General features: G+C 37.1%; 1 protein-coding gene across 3 annotated transcripts; it reads right to left on the bottom strand.

The window, feature by feature from the left end:
* Positions 1 to 353: 353 nt before the first annotated feature.
* LOC127942768 (glutamic acid-rich protein) lies at positions 354 to 2,035 on the bottom strand. 3 transcript variants are annotated; one of them, XM_052538722.1, is made up of 4 exons: positions 1,621 to 2,035; positions 1,189 to 1,250; positions 809 to 914; positions 354 to 520 (listed from the first exon to the last, which is right to left on the bottom strand). In XM_052538722.1, exons 1-4 carry the CDS (start codon positions 2,025 to 2,027, stop codon positions 460 to 462), a joined length of 636 nt encoding a protein of 211 aa, XP_052394682.1. In that variant the 5' UTR covers positions 2,028 to 2,035; the 3' UTR covers positions 354 to 459. The 3 variants fall into 3 exon arrangements, with proteins under 3 accessions (XP_052394682.1, XP_052394683.1, XP_052394684.1); XM_052538723.1 differs by having other exon boundaries at positions 813 to 914; XM_052538724.1 differs by lacking the exon at positions 809 to 914.
* Between the last annotated feature and the right edge of the window lie 13,184 nt (positions 2,036 to 15,219).

Genomic DNA, 15,219 nt, shown 5'->3' with positions numbered 1-15,219 from the left:
CTAAGGTTATTCTTAACCACAAAGATGGCTATATACCTTGTAGGCTACTACAAAGATTAAAAAAATTATCCATACGGAACAACAAATATATGTGACTATACTGCAAAATATAGTATATTGCATAATCCCTTTCATATATACATATGAGAAACCAGTGCTTATATTTATCAATATACTGCAATATATGCATTGACCATGTATGGCTATATATTGATACATATTAAATATTTATAAATGAAAACAAAAATAGCATTACATATAATTTTCCTTTATTGTGTATATTGCACATACCTGTTCCCATAAATGTGAATGTTTTATGTTAAAAGAGGGTAAATGCTAAAAATAGGTCAATTCTGTGCAATACAACTCTAATGTCGTCCACATGGCCCAGTTTAAGGGACACAACATTTGTTTCTTTGCACCATCAATGAGACAACAGTATTTTTAGCAGACTTTCCTTTACGATACAGTCATTCTGGTGTTCTCCTGCGGTTCCCAAGATGGGGGCCAGGCCTTTTGGCTGAAAGTAATGGCAAAATAAAATATACACAAATTATGTATTTAATTTGTGAAATAGGTTATATATATATATAAGGATAGCCTCTGACATGGTTTATAAACCCTGCTAGGCTTCTACATATTTCCCTGATAGAATGGGCTGGAGAAAGCAGAAGAGAATGGTTTAATAATTAGAATGCTCTAACGGCAAATTATTTAACATTAATTACTTATTATTTAGACTTTTCTGATAAAAAAGCAACAATTTCAGCACTCTTCTCCTGGTGTAGTATAGTATCAGTTTATGCACCTACAGTCGTACAGAATGTTCTCCGTATAGCTGCGCATCTTCTTTTCACGTGTCTTGGACACATATTGCACTGGGAAAATGTCCAGTGTGCTGTGATACGGGTGAGCTGTAAAGACAAATTAACTAATTAAGTAAGTACAAACTATTGCAATGTAAGCGTATAAACCCACAGAAAGGGTATTGTGTGCATTTCTCTTTGAAATATAAGATCTGAAGTAAATGCATCATAATTTCCCCGGATTATTCTGAAGCCCCAAAAACTCCAAAGAAAAATAACAGTTTTATATTTTTATAAAAGCTATTAGATTAGGATTAGTTAAGAGTTTAGGACTTATTATTTAATTAATGTTGAATTAAAAATAGCATAGCATTTTTCCTACCATCATCATTGTTTTGGCTTCTTTTCCTTGTCCTTTTCGCTGAAATCTTGACAGTTGACTTCCTGTATAGAGAAACAAAGAAACGTGTAAATTGTAATAGAGGTGTGTGGCGTCTGTCTTGCAAACCAGGTGAACACTTGTGAGTACACAGTAATGCAGGACAATCTGTTGGCACTTTCTCTGATGACTTCACCATTGGGCATTGTCACATTGCATTATGACATACCGGATACCAAACTGCTGCCATACAAATAACTCCATGTTATTAAAAAGAAAGAGAAACTTGTGAAATACAATCTGACTTCTGAGTCTAATGTGGTGTGCCACTTCTTTTAGTACATGGACACATTCTTTACCATTCTGTATCTCATATTTTACATAGTCAAGGTTGTCCTTAATTCTCTGCCTCTTCTATTCTGTATTGACACTTACCTGTTTGCTGCTACTACTTTCTTCTTTGCCTCAATCTCTTTTTTCCCCATTTCCTCTGCCTGTTCTCTCTGCTTCTCTGTCTCCATCAGTGCCAGCTCTTCAAAGTCTTCCTGTTCCTCCATCTCTCGTCTCTCCACTTGGTCTTCCTGTACCTCTATCTCTCCTCTCTCACTCTCTACTCTCTCTTCCTGTTCCTCCATCTCTAGTCTCTCCACTTGGTCTTCCTGTACCTCTATCTCTCCTCGCTCACTCTCTACTCTCTCTCCCTGTGCCTCTATCTCCATCTCCTGCCTATCCCTCAACTCAGTCTCTCCTATTTCACGCTGCCCCCCATGTCCTCTCTGGTCTTCATCATCTATTTCTCTTTCTGACTCATCTTCTTCTCCTGTCCTCTCTTGCTGCCCCATCTCCTCTCTTTCAGGATAACATGCTTTGATAAAAAAAAATACAAAAATCAAGACTTTTAAGATGCAGTATGTGGTTTAAAATGTGTGTAATCAAAGAAATATAACAATTTTAAGACAACAAATAAGTAGAACAAATTTACCCACAATCAGCAATCTAGACTGTGTTAAAAACAAATCTCTGTAGTGGCATTTTAAACCAATCCAACTGGATAGGTACACAATTCAGGATCAATCTTAATAGAGAGTCATGAATGTACTGATGTTGTGATGTGACCTACCTTCTAACAAACCTTCAAATAAGCACAAATCTTCTCCAGGATCGCATGAGCTACCACTGGCAGCTCAAAGGGGCACTGGAGCTGGCCCATCCACTTTTTGTTTTGTGGCCTGTACTTTCCCCATAACAGGAGGGGAAAGTACCCAAGGGCCTTCAGTTTCTCCACCTTAACATAGAAAAACAATAAGCAAACACAAAGAGATTTCTTAGACAGGTTTACAAAGACAAGAAAGTAGTCCTATCATACACTTTATCTCAAGTCTTGATGATTTATGACCCTGATTTATGACCCTGATTTATGGCCTGATTTATGGCCGTACAGTCCGTGTAGATTGACAGGTAGTCAGAAGTGTGCATGGTCAGTTTGGATAGATTTATGACTATAAGGCCTGTCAGTCAAAGCGGTTGCCATGCCACTGGGTCCTGTCACCCTTGATTGACATGGCAGAGGTGTGTAAATCAAAAGATCAAAGAGATCTCAGATTTGACTTGTGTTGTGTTTATTACTGGATATATGATGGTTGTATCTGTAACCAGAGCTGTGGGGGGTTTCTGTGAAGTTCCTTTCTGGCTTGTTGTTCACACCTAAAGACAGTGGGGAGGTGTTTGGGTTCTTCCTGGGGAAAAAAAATGTCTGTGCAAAAGTGAGGGTTTTGACGTCTTGACAGGATCAATGTTTGTTTGATCTATATGGTGTTGATACCTAGGCACCAACAGGCCACATGCTCCCCGTCTACAAACACATTTGAAAAGAAGGACGATGTCTGGTGTCTTTCCAGGTGAGAATTTCAAAGAGTGAGAGAGACAATTATCTAAATCATCAACTAACCAAGCCGCTGAAGAGATAAATAATTGAATGTTATCTGGAATTAATAAAATCAAACAGGCAGTCATTAATGTTAAGAAAATACTATCCATAATATGTGATGTGTAAAAGGAGTTGAAATCTCACGCTAATTTTAAAACTGACTTTAAACACACACACACACACACACACACATTGGTTTTCCATGTTCTATGAGACATCCCGTAGACGTAATGCTTTTTTAGACTGTACAAATTGTATTTTGCATCACCATACACCAACCTTACACTTAAACCTACCCCTTACACAAAATTTCTTTCATTTTAAGATTTTCAAAAACACTTCATTCTGTGTGATTTATAAACTTGTTTCCTCACGGGGACAAAAACAATTCCCAAGAATTTTGGATATTGCCATCATTGTTCCCCATAACATGGGGTATACCTGAACCACACACACACACACACACACACACACACACAGACACACACAGACACACACAGTAAAACTGAGTAAACTAAACTTTATTTATGAGCAAATTCGTATTTGTTGTTTTTACTTTGTGTTATGTAAGAAATGTTTTAATTTAATAATCTAACCTGTAGTATGTGTACTGTAAATGAACAAATATACATTTAGCTTAAACTCAGTAAAATAATTACACCTACCATTTTAAACATGTTTAAAAGATTACACATTGTGTGTCACTAAAGCAAGGCACACTGTCTATTGTCTTAAAAAATGTTTAAATAACCTGATGACCAGCATTGTTTCTTTAGATCATTTATGCACACAAGTGCTTTTTTCGCACGAGTAGAAAACTCTTTGGATGTGTTTGGCAAAAACATCATTTCTACATCTTAAATGTATGACTGAACTTTTCTCATTCGACAGAAATACTATTTTCTAATTATTTACCCGGCCTATAACACTTGGTGTAAATGTTCTTACCTAGAACAGAAAACATACACTTTGACTATTTGACTATTTTGTAGGCATCATGTAATGTTAAATGGTTTACTAAAAAAATTTAGCACCAGCAGCTGTGATTTTCAAAATGAAAGAAATGTACAAGCTAAGGATGTTTCAACTATTATCATTTCCTTTTGACTCTGATAAACTGGTAATGAATTTTCTATGCAAGTGACACGATATACAGTTCTCATACTATTTGTGTAGATAGCTGTGCTAAAACATTTATGACTATTTTTGCATGCCAGCAGATTATGTCAAGGGTGTTTCACATCTAAGAATCACAATGTTTTTTAAATGACATTTTTCTTACACCTCAAGATTTAGCCATATCAAGATTTTGGACGGCCGTTCACAATTTGTTTGTTGGACTGTATGTTTTTAGGTGATCTCTGTGTGGTGTCATCATAATAGGAATAAATGAAAATTAAGAAATTAAGTTACAGTTTTTCTCTTCGAGATATTTCTTTTAGTGCAACTTTGTGTCTGTCCAAAAAGTGTGATCACATGAAGCATCGACACAACAAAAAATGAAGTCTAGCTGTTTTACACTTAAAACTATTACAACCTAAACAAATGAAACGGTTCCACTGAAAGCTGCCCACCAAGTTTGAGCATGTTAAAGTTTCCACACTCCTGTGTAGAGATAAATTTTATCCATAACCTTTTGTGTATTCACGTGACCAAATCACTAAGAAAGAGAGTATAGCAAGAAAGCAAATGTTTACAAGGCATATAAAATTCAGAATACAATTGTTAAAAATGTTTTATGTTGATTTGTAAATTATATTTTTATTAATCCACTAGATTAAGTCATCTTGTTCAGATAGCAGATGAAACTATTCACATTTTGTTTGTTTGGCCGTTTTTGTTTGAAGACTCCTGTAAGTTCATGCTAACTCTCGCGTGGGAAAGAGAGCAGGGTGAGCACATCCTATTCATTTAAGAAAAAGTATTAAACATTTGACCAAACTTTTTTATTATTTTGACAAAACACAACAGCACTAAAGAATGTTATCCGTTCCTATGGCCATCTTCTTTGACTCAAATGAAGCAACATCTCTGGTGTACGCAAGCATCTACAATGTGTGTATGTGCTAAACATCTGTTTCTCCACTTCTGCCAGATTTGTTAGATGGGCTTTTGTTGAAATACAGACACATTTGAGAATTATGATGTTATCACTTTTGTAATGGTTATAGAAAAATTCAAACATAACTTTTGCATACGGAGCAAAACTGACAAAAAAAATCACTGAATTAAAAAATGCAAAAGTGTGTACGGCATTTGGCAAAACAGGATTTTAGCTGTAATGAGCACATAAGACAAAAAATGTCAATGTGTGACTTGTAAATATATTCTATTTTATTTTATTTATTTATTTATTTTTACCAGAGATAGTCGACTGATCTGTTTACATGTTGTTTTGCAGTTTTCTGATGAAGAGTTTTCTCTGACTGTGGTCAAACATACAGTGCCTGTTCATAGGAATTTTTACAGCATAACTACAGCATAAAGCCCACCAGCCGTGTATCTTTTTCATTGTTTTTTAGATAAAGACTATTCTCAGAGTTTGGTAAACAGGCAAAAACATGAACAAAATGTAGTACAAGATGATTAAATGATTGTCAAGAGAGTGTTTAAACTGAGATTGTGATGCACTTTAGAGCTTTTTCTGGTCTACCAGTGTCACAAAGACACAAAATTTTCAATCAACTTGAAAATGAGTCCTGCCATTTTCTGTTCTGACTGTTACACTTAATACAAACCCATCTATTACACTTAAAGTTAGACATTAAAAGTCAAGGATGCCACAGGAACTATTTCCTTTCTCTGTTTCTCTAAACATCACACTAAATAAACCAGAGATCACATGTAGAAAGAATTCATTGAAAGGGGCATGTTTTAGTCCACTTTAGATGGTCTCCACCAACACATGTTTTAGATGTTTTAGGTATTCATCAGACTAACAGGTTTGATTCGGGAAACACACACGACTGGAACTGAGTGTTGTCATGACTGTCTTTATAATTGATCTACTTTTACTTTTAAAACAACACAATGTGAAATGATGGTCTTCGACAGCATGGGCCCCTGAAATGTTGTATTATTTCTTTGTTTTCACAAAATATCTAAACATTTATCTATCTTAAAATATTAGTTATTACGTGTTTACAAAGTTGTCATGTCTGACGTTTACATTTTTAAGAACATCTGATATAGTTTATCATCTTTTAAATTTTATAACGTATATTTCACCAAACCTTGACGCCTGAAAAACGGGTTTAGCATCAGTCCACATTTCAGTTGTTAGCCAGAAAATGCAAGTGAGCCGAGATTTCATTACTGAGATTATCTACATGATGTGAAACTAGCTCACAGTTACATTACAGTTTTGGGGTTCTAGTTTATGTTGAATAGTGTTTGTTTAACACCACATTACTCCATTGTGAAGATATGTACTGTAAAAAAAGTTTTTCACTGTAGCAGTCCAACTCTGAAACCAGACCAAACAAAAATGAGCTTGAGCCTTAGTTGTAGCAGAATTAAAATGTTTTCTTTTTATCTTTCCATGATTTGTGCGTGTTGTTCTGAACCATGGTTTCATTTTAAACATCACAATCGTATTGTATTGTCCTGTATGATTGTAAAGAGTTTTGTGTGTGTCAGTCTCTGGATTTTTTTTTTTTTTTGCAAACAGAACTGCTGTAATGTTAGCGAGCTCTTTGTGTTCTCTGCTTTACTGTGTTTATATATGTCAGATTTCATTAAATTTGCTCGATTAAAGTATTTAACACAGTTTTGGGTAATGTGAGTGTGTGTGAATATAGAGGATCTTTACAAATATTTTTTCTTGAAATATCCATCTAACACTCTGAACCAAGACTGCTTCTTTTAAATATAACATTAACACATTTTTCATGAGTTCAGACCCATTGTTTCATAAACCACAAAAGATTAAAATGTGATTCAACTTTTTATTTCAACAATAGATTTTTGAATATACATTCATACATTGAAATAGTGAAGAAAATGGTCAAATTGGCATTACTAACAAACAGTAATAATGACATTACAGGTGGTCTAGCCAGAAAAGAAAATCTCTACAGGCCAGCACGTTTTGTTCTAGTATGTAGTTGACGTAAGTTTGAACAATCTCACATGTCATGGAACCATAATTTTTTGAAACCAACAATGTACATAAATCTGTTACACATGTACACAGACAGAGAACCTCGTTAATGTCCATCTCATCGTCACATTCAGACACCACATCCAGAATTTTTCTAGTCGTTACACAGACTGATTCTTTACTGGTAATAAACATACTAGTCAAATCAGGCCATGGGTTATTTTTCAGGCTTCTTACAACATTCATTTCATTCTTAAGATTTTTTACACACTTGGTATCCCCGGTACAATCATGATTTGGATTCTCTATGACCGCATGCATCAGTTTGATCATTTGTTCTCGGTAACACTGTTTAAACATAGTGTCTACGTAGTCTGTTACATGACACGCTTCCCCCGGGGTGCAGTCGCACTTCATCTGATCATCCGTAGCGGCGCCAGAACTCCAGTTGCAATCCATCTGCTTTTGCCCTGCGTCAGACATCCTTTTCAGAATTTAATTCAAGAGATAGACTTTGTACCCTAATCAATATAGAATGTTGTCACCATTTCCCAGAATCTGGACTGACTGTATTAATCCACGACGATCCAGGCCTTGTGCAATTTCAGTTTCAATTTCTGGTTTATCATCATCAGTTTCAGACAAATTTGATTGTTGAAGCTGATTCTGTCAGTCCATGTAGATAATGTTTTGATCAACAAGATGTTGCAGTAGCTCCGTTGACCGTGCTGTAAAACCCTTGTTCGCAGATCTAGGAAAACCTGTGATAACTGCAGAGTTTATGAGGTCAGCCGCTCACAGGGGAAGAAGACTAGCCATAGTCACGAGGAAGTAGTGGTGGATCTTCTGTACATTTAAACAAAAACAAAAAAATGAGTGGTCTTGTTTCTACGTTTCAAATGTTGGTTGGTTGGTTGTTGAGATGGGGGTGTTGCACTCTAAAAGTGGAGGAGGGTGAAGGGGCCTAATTAGGGATGTGTTTTGACCGGCGAAGCCTAGCTTATGTCACCAAAGAGAATTCTGTCATTTTCACTGGAAGATATTTTGATTATAGATTACGAGGTTTATTAGGATTTTTGTTAAGACACTTGTTTGAAGTAACGGTAATGTATTGTGGTTTGGGAAAACTTAATCCAACAGCCATTTATTAAACATAGAGCAAGGAACACATAGAAGGGTGAGTAAACACTGAAAAAGAAACATTACAACATCATTGTTCAGGTTTTTTATACCAAATACACTATTATCTGACTGATCATTCGGTTTTAAAATAAATTTAAATTGACTGAAACAGCTTGTTTATCATTGAAAAAATTGTGTTGAACAAGGGTATGTCACATTGCTCAAAATATAGTCTCTTTTTGCAGCATTCATAAGAGTTGACCTCAGGAAGGGGCCAGTCACGATCAGACTCATCAGAGTCAAAGTTTGTTTCAAAGTCCTCCCGACGTTTATTTATCTGCATGAGATAATTCTGGTCATGAAGCGTTTTGTTCCAACAGGATGCTATAGATATGTAGTCTGGTGGCTTTCTCGCATAGTACCGCATACCAGGCGTTGTACCATCCCATTGGAAAATGTACCAGATTTTTTCATCCATATTAAAGTTTCTCCAAATTTGATTGTAGAAGTATGCCCAGTCTACGGCGGTCAAAAGCAGGTAGGTACGTTCGGATGTATATTCTTCATAAGATTCCAAAACGTAGAGCTTCACAATCTGCAACTCTGTCAAACACAAATCTCCCCACACGATCATATGACACAGTGAAATCTTGTTTCACAAAATCTTCATCTTCAATGAGAACCTTTCTTATGCTCTTCCCTTGATTTTTTCCTTGGTACAAAAGTCAGCTCCTCTCTCATTTCAGGAGTAACTGAGGCATATGCAAATGTATCTTTTCCTGTAAGAAAATCAAACTTTCTCTCTAAAATATTCTGTACTGCCCCTGCATCAGCTGGGGCAGACTTAACATACTCTACTGCATGACCATACTGTAATTTTTTGTTGTTGTTGTTTCACATTTTACAGGAAATAACTCATTCGTCCTGTAGTTGCTGATGGAATGATAGTTATATCAGCTCATGCGTGTGTGCTGTGGCTAACTAATATTTAATCCGCAAGAGATTTACATTTTATACATGTTTCACAATAATCATCTTGGAACTACCTGTAAAATAACAGTTTTTTTGTAAAACACTTATGAATTAGGATATTTTACCTTACTTTTACAGTTTTTGCTTGAAAAATGCTTCTGCCAGTCATTGACCATTTCTTTTTTAACGATCTTTAACTAATATTTTCATTAATGGTAAGCGTTTGGCACCCTGTGCTGCCATGCAATTCACTTCTTTTTTTTTTTTTTTTTTACATTGCAGTGAACCAAAAGAAAAACCTCTTAGTGTAAAGTTGCCTTGGACACTGGGGGTGAATGAATACAAGTTGTAGGCAGGGCTAAATTCTGTGTATTGTTTAAATATTTATATATGGATATATATATAGCTCATTATTATCTGAAATATTGCAAATGAATTTGGGTTGATGACATTATGGCACATAACTGCATGACATTACCATAGTTGCTGCTTCCTTGCACAATGTAAATACAAATCTATATTTCTGTAATTTGACAGGAACCTGAAATGCCTGACCAAAAGAGAAAGACAAAATTTTTATTACCAGCAGGGCACTGTTGTCAAAAATCTTTGCCTGATTGTGGGACTTTTTGACTTTTTGTGCCCATTCCTTGGCTCTGGTCCGGAACCCTTTCATACGGCCATCTGCCTGGACTTCATGTCCATCAGCTTCCCACACGGAGTAAGGGAGAGAGACAAGCCAGAGCTGTATGACTCACAGGAATTAAAAAAAACATTCTAAACTGTGGTCCAGTTGATCAGGCATTGCTTATTTTCTAGTAAATAATACCTTTGGTACCAAGTTTATGCAATTAATTGAACAGACAGACTAAATATGCAGTCGAGTCAATGCATCGGCACATTTTAATAATATTAAAGACATAATACTTAAAACCTAGTAAGATATGTATATATATTTTAATGGAAAATACTAATGTCCATTATCTGGCAACAAACATTATAACTTAAATGGATAGTTCACCCAAAAATTGGACAATTTTGTCATTGTTTACTCATCTACAAGTGTTTCCAAACCTGTACAAGTTTCTTTCTTCAGCTGAACACAAACTAAGATATTCTAAAGAATGTTGGTAATCAAACAGTTGAAGCACCCATCGACTTTTTTTTCCTATAATGGAAGTCGATGGGTGCTTCAACTGTTTGAGGGAAGTTGTGGCCTAATGGTTAGAGAGTCGGACTCCCAATCGAAAGGTTGAGTATGGGTCACCATACTTGGCTGAATGTCACGTCACTTTCACTTTTTTTTTTACCAACATTCTTTAGAATATCTTAGTTTGTGTTCAGCTGAAGAAAGAAACTCATACAGGTTTGGAACAACTTGAAGGTGAGAAATTATTTTGGGTGAACTATCCCTTTAAGCTCATTATTTCAGTCATTATTGTATGCGACAGTGGAGATGTTGCCATTTTCTTAAAATATGGATAATCTAAAAGAACTGAGTGACCACAGTTGAGATTTACTGCAATACAAAGTACTGTCTGGAATAGACAGGTTCAATGTCAAATATGTAGCCTTGTAAGAGAATGTTATTAGTCAAAAATTCAATAACAACAGGTACCATTCCATCAGGTGGGAAATGTATAATTTTGAAAAATACCTACGGTGATGCAAATTTGTAGTGTACAAAACAAAACTCTTTCTGTCTTTTGTATGATGAACTTAATGTCTCCACTGCAAACTCCTGTTTTATTGTCACTATTGCATGGACAAGAAATAAGGAGATATTTAATGCCAATAAAGTTTATTTTAATTTACACTTAATGACTCTGGCTTTAAAGGTGCCATATGCAGAAATTGAGGTAAAAATATCCATAACATGACCTACACGCATCAAAAGAATGAGAAGAAATAAGGGTGATGATGTCATTAAAAAAATGTCAAGTTATAGTGCTGCAGAGATATCAACCTTAATTAGCATTAGCATTACTAGCCCCGGCCCGGCAGGTGTTGAAATACCAGTTTCGGCCGTGGGAGGCGGTATGTGGGCGACATAACCACCAGCCAACCTGCAATACACGAATAACTCGCAGGGCGTACCTGGACCTGATGTCAATCGTGTGGAAAGTCCAGCCCACTACTTTCAGTTCAGAGAAGAGAGTGGAAGGATAGCTGAAGCCCTTGGCATCCGATAAGAATACCAGAGTAAACATCGGCACTGCTTTTAATCGCTGGAGACAACTGATGGACCTGAAAGAAATGAGGTTCGACTCAGAACTTGCAAGTTAGATGCTGTTAGTATTTCGCTAGAAGTTTGTTTTATATGTTTGTGTATTTGTTTTCGGAAAGTTATAACATAGAAATGTATCAAAGGCTGTTCGATAAACGTGCTAATGTTAGCGATGGCTAACCGTAGCTGCGTTTGATAATTAGCTAGCTATAACTTAACGTTACCCATTTTATTATATAGGGCTGTGCATGTCTTTACTCATGTACATCCCATCAGTAAAGACGCTCCTGTAATTAGGAGTATATCTCCAGTACGTGTGTTCAGATCAGGATTGCCAGGTTTTCACAACAAATCCTGCCCAGTTGCTTCTCAAAACTAGCCCAATCTCGCTTCCAGAAGGTTCCCCGATAAAACATTGCTTCCCGGGGTTAAAATATAGGTTTTTTAGCAGGGTTGCCTTGGTATAATTCGCATTTTAGGGGCTAAATATCACGTTATTTGTATTGGGGTTGCTGTGACCAGCAGACATGAAAAACAACCACCACAGACTTGGCAACACTGGTTGGCATTTACTACACAGCCGTAATTCACTGACAATCTACACAACATCGATGTTAAAATCGCTGGCGATTCTTTGTCGATTTTGAAAGCGATTTTGTGTTAGTTGTCGGTAGACTAAGGCTCTGTGCAGTTACTGCTACTCCACCTGAACCAGTGTTGCCAAGTCTGCGGTTGTTTTTCATGTCCGCGGTTTGAAGCAATCCCAATACCAATAATGTGATATTTACCCCCTAAAATGCTAATTTTACCAGGGAAACCGTTCCCAAAAATGTATTTTGTAACCCCGGGAAGCAATTTTTATCGGGGAACCTCCCGGAAACGCGATTGGGCAAGTTTTGGACTAGTTTTAAGAAGCAACCGGGCAGGGTTTGTTGTGATCTGAATGCACATGCTGGAGATATACTTCTAATTACAGGAGCGTCTTTACTGATGAGAGGTGCATGAAAATCGCATTTGATTTTTTGCACAGCCCTATGTATCATAACTAACCTGCTCTGTCTAGTCTGTTGGTCTCCGTGTCTTCTTTGCTTCGTGGTTTTTCTGTGCGTGAAAAAATTGATGTGTGGCATGAAAGCGTGTGAAAAGAGTCTATTGCGTGTGTCTCACGGTGAATGCTTGAGAGTTGGCACATTAGTTCTCAAGCAGAATAAAGGACAGGTTGATTATTGCTGTTTAGCGTTTGTATTAATCTATGATGTGTCCCTGTTTGCCTACAGGGACATAAAAAAATTAATTAAAAGTGATACGGGGACCAAGGTGTCTGAGATTGTTCATTTTAAGTAAAGGATCCTAATATTTCGTCCACAACAATATTTAATGAGGTTATAACTCCTTGTGGTTAGTCTGCACGAGATCAACAAGCTTGTTTGCTTTGCGGCCGCTTTAAATACAAAATAAGCATTCGATCTATGTCAGAGCGTCTGAGCGCTCACAAATCTTTCTGCAGCGTCGTGAGCAGAGCGGCAAGAGCGATTTTTGACGCTCTAGATGCCGGCGGTGTGAACGAACAGTTAGGCTTCGGCTATGGCTGTAGTGTTGTTGTGAAAGTAGGGGCGAAGCATAGAGACTATGCCGTTTCTCGTTTGTTACTCTAGAGTAGACCAATTCACTTTATTGAGGCATACTGCCCCCATCTGTTATGGAATGTGGAGTATGACTTTATTTTTTTTGCCAAACATTACAGATGGCACCTTTAATGCATGAAAATTGTGGTTAGCAGTTAGACAGTTCAATAGCCTATTGTACATTATTTACCTTAGTGCATCTTCTTTTGGCACAATTGATCTTTTCCATGCAATGGGTGCACTGTCGAAGAGTTGATCCACCTGGCATTTTAACTACAAACAAAACAACAATAAATTACAATTATCGACATGCCACGTAAAGAAATATTTAATTCTGTGGGAGGACCTGATGTGAGCCTATCCTATGCCTTTCCAATGTCACTATAAAGATTTTTGTCTTTATTTTTCACCATGGATAAATTGTGTTGGATCTAGGGATGGGTAGAACAAGTAATAGAACACATCAGACAAACTGCATATTAACTTAAAGGGGGGGGGGGGGGGGGTGAAATGCTTGTTTTCACTCAATCTCCTGTTAATCTTGAGTACCTATAGAGTAGTACTGCATCCTTCATAACTCCAAAAAGTCTTTATTTTTATTATATTTATAAGAGAAAGATAGTCTGTACCGATTTTTCCCGGAAAAACACGAGCGGCTGGAAGCGTGACGTGTGGGCGGAGCTAAAGAATCACGAGCGCCATTAGGCTTTTGCATTGAGAGCATGTGGAAACTGTGACATTACCATGAGGAAAAAACCATCATCCAAAACAAACCATGGCTAACAGTCAGATTCAGCGTATATTTATGATCCAGAATCAGATCCCGAGGCTGAAACTGAATGAGAGCAGCAGCAGCAACGACTATAGCAGGACGGCTCTATGTGGTCTATGTATTGAAACTGTATATATTTGCTTAGCGGTGTAACACTAATGAGCTGATGGTATTTTAGCCATCTGTTCCATACTAGTGAATCCTGACTCTTAACACATTTGGAGCTCAAAAGAACAGAACGTGAGTAAACAAGGACCTTCGTTGTTTACATAATTCACCATTTTGGCCGCCCTGAAGTCGGCCACATCCTGCCTTAAGTGACAGTTATTTACGACAAGAAATTCCAGAGTCACGTGGGCGAGCCTCAAAGGAGACACTAAACCAACCACATTCCAACATACACAAAAAGAAACCTTTCGGAAAGTTCCTTACTTTTGTAAGTCCTTATTAACATGTATTTTTAAAGGGGGGGTGAAATGCTATTTCATGCATACTGAGTTTTTTACACTGTTAAAGAGTTGGATTCCCATGCTAAACATGGACAAAGTTTCAAAAATTAAGTTGTACGTTTGAAGGAGTATTTCTGTTCCAAAAATACTCCTTCTGGTTTGTCACAAGTTTCGGAAAGTTTTTTTCGAGTATGGCTCTGTGTGACGTTAGATGGAGCGGAATTTCCTTATATGGGTCCTGAGGCACTTCTGCCGGAAGAGCGCGCTCCCGTATAGCAGAGCACTGAGAGCACAACAGACTTCACTGATCAGAGCGAGAGCGTCGCCAAATGTCACAAAAGAAGTGTGTTTTTGGTTGCCAGGGCAAGACAACCCTGCAGAGATTACCAAAAGAGAAACAGCATTAAGGGACCAGTGGATGGAGTTTATTTTTTACAGAGCATCAACGGAGTTGTGCAAGTGTTTGTGTTTGTTCCCTGCATTTCGAAGATGCTTGTTTTACAAACAAGGCCCAGTTTGACGACGGATTTGCACATCGTTTATTTCTTAAGGATAATGCAATCCCAACGAAAAAGGGTCACGATCGTGTGTTGGAACCGCAGGCGGTGAGTAAAACTGCTTCAAATATCTCTGTGTTGTTAACTTAGCTATCAGCGCGTAAGCACATCAAGTAAACAACATGCGATGTTGTTATCAAACTGCACTTTCCACATGTACAGCTTAAAAAAAAAAAAAAAAAGATGACAAAGTGGAACTTAGTCATTTTCCAAAACCGCTAAGCAAATATATACAGTTTCAGTACATACCACATAGAGAAGCCTTTGCTGATGCTGCTCTT

Source organism: Carassius gibelio, chromosome A22 (assembly GCF_023724105.1).
Source record: "Carassius gibelio isolate Cgi1373 ecotype wild population from Czech Republic chromosome A22, carGib1.2-hapl.c, whole genome shotgun sequence".
Classification (NCBI taxonomy): Eukaryota; Metazoa; Chordata; class Actinopteri; order Cypriniformes; family Cyprinidae; genus Carassius; species Carassius gibelio.
This window is presented reverse-complemented; position numbering and strand designations above follow the sequence as displayed.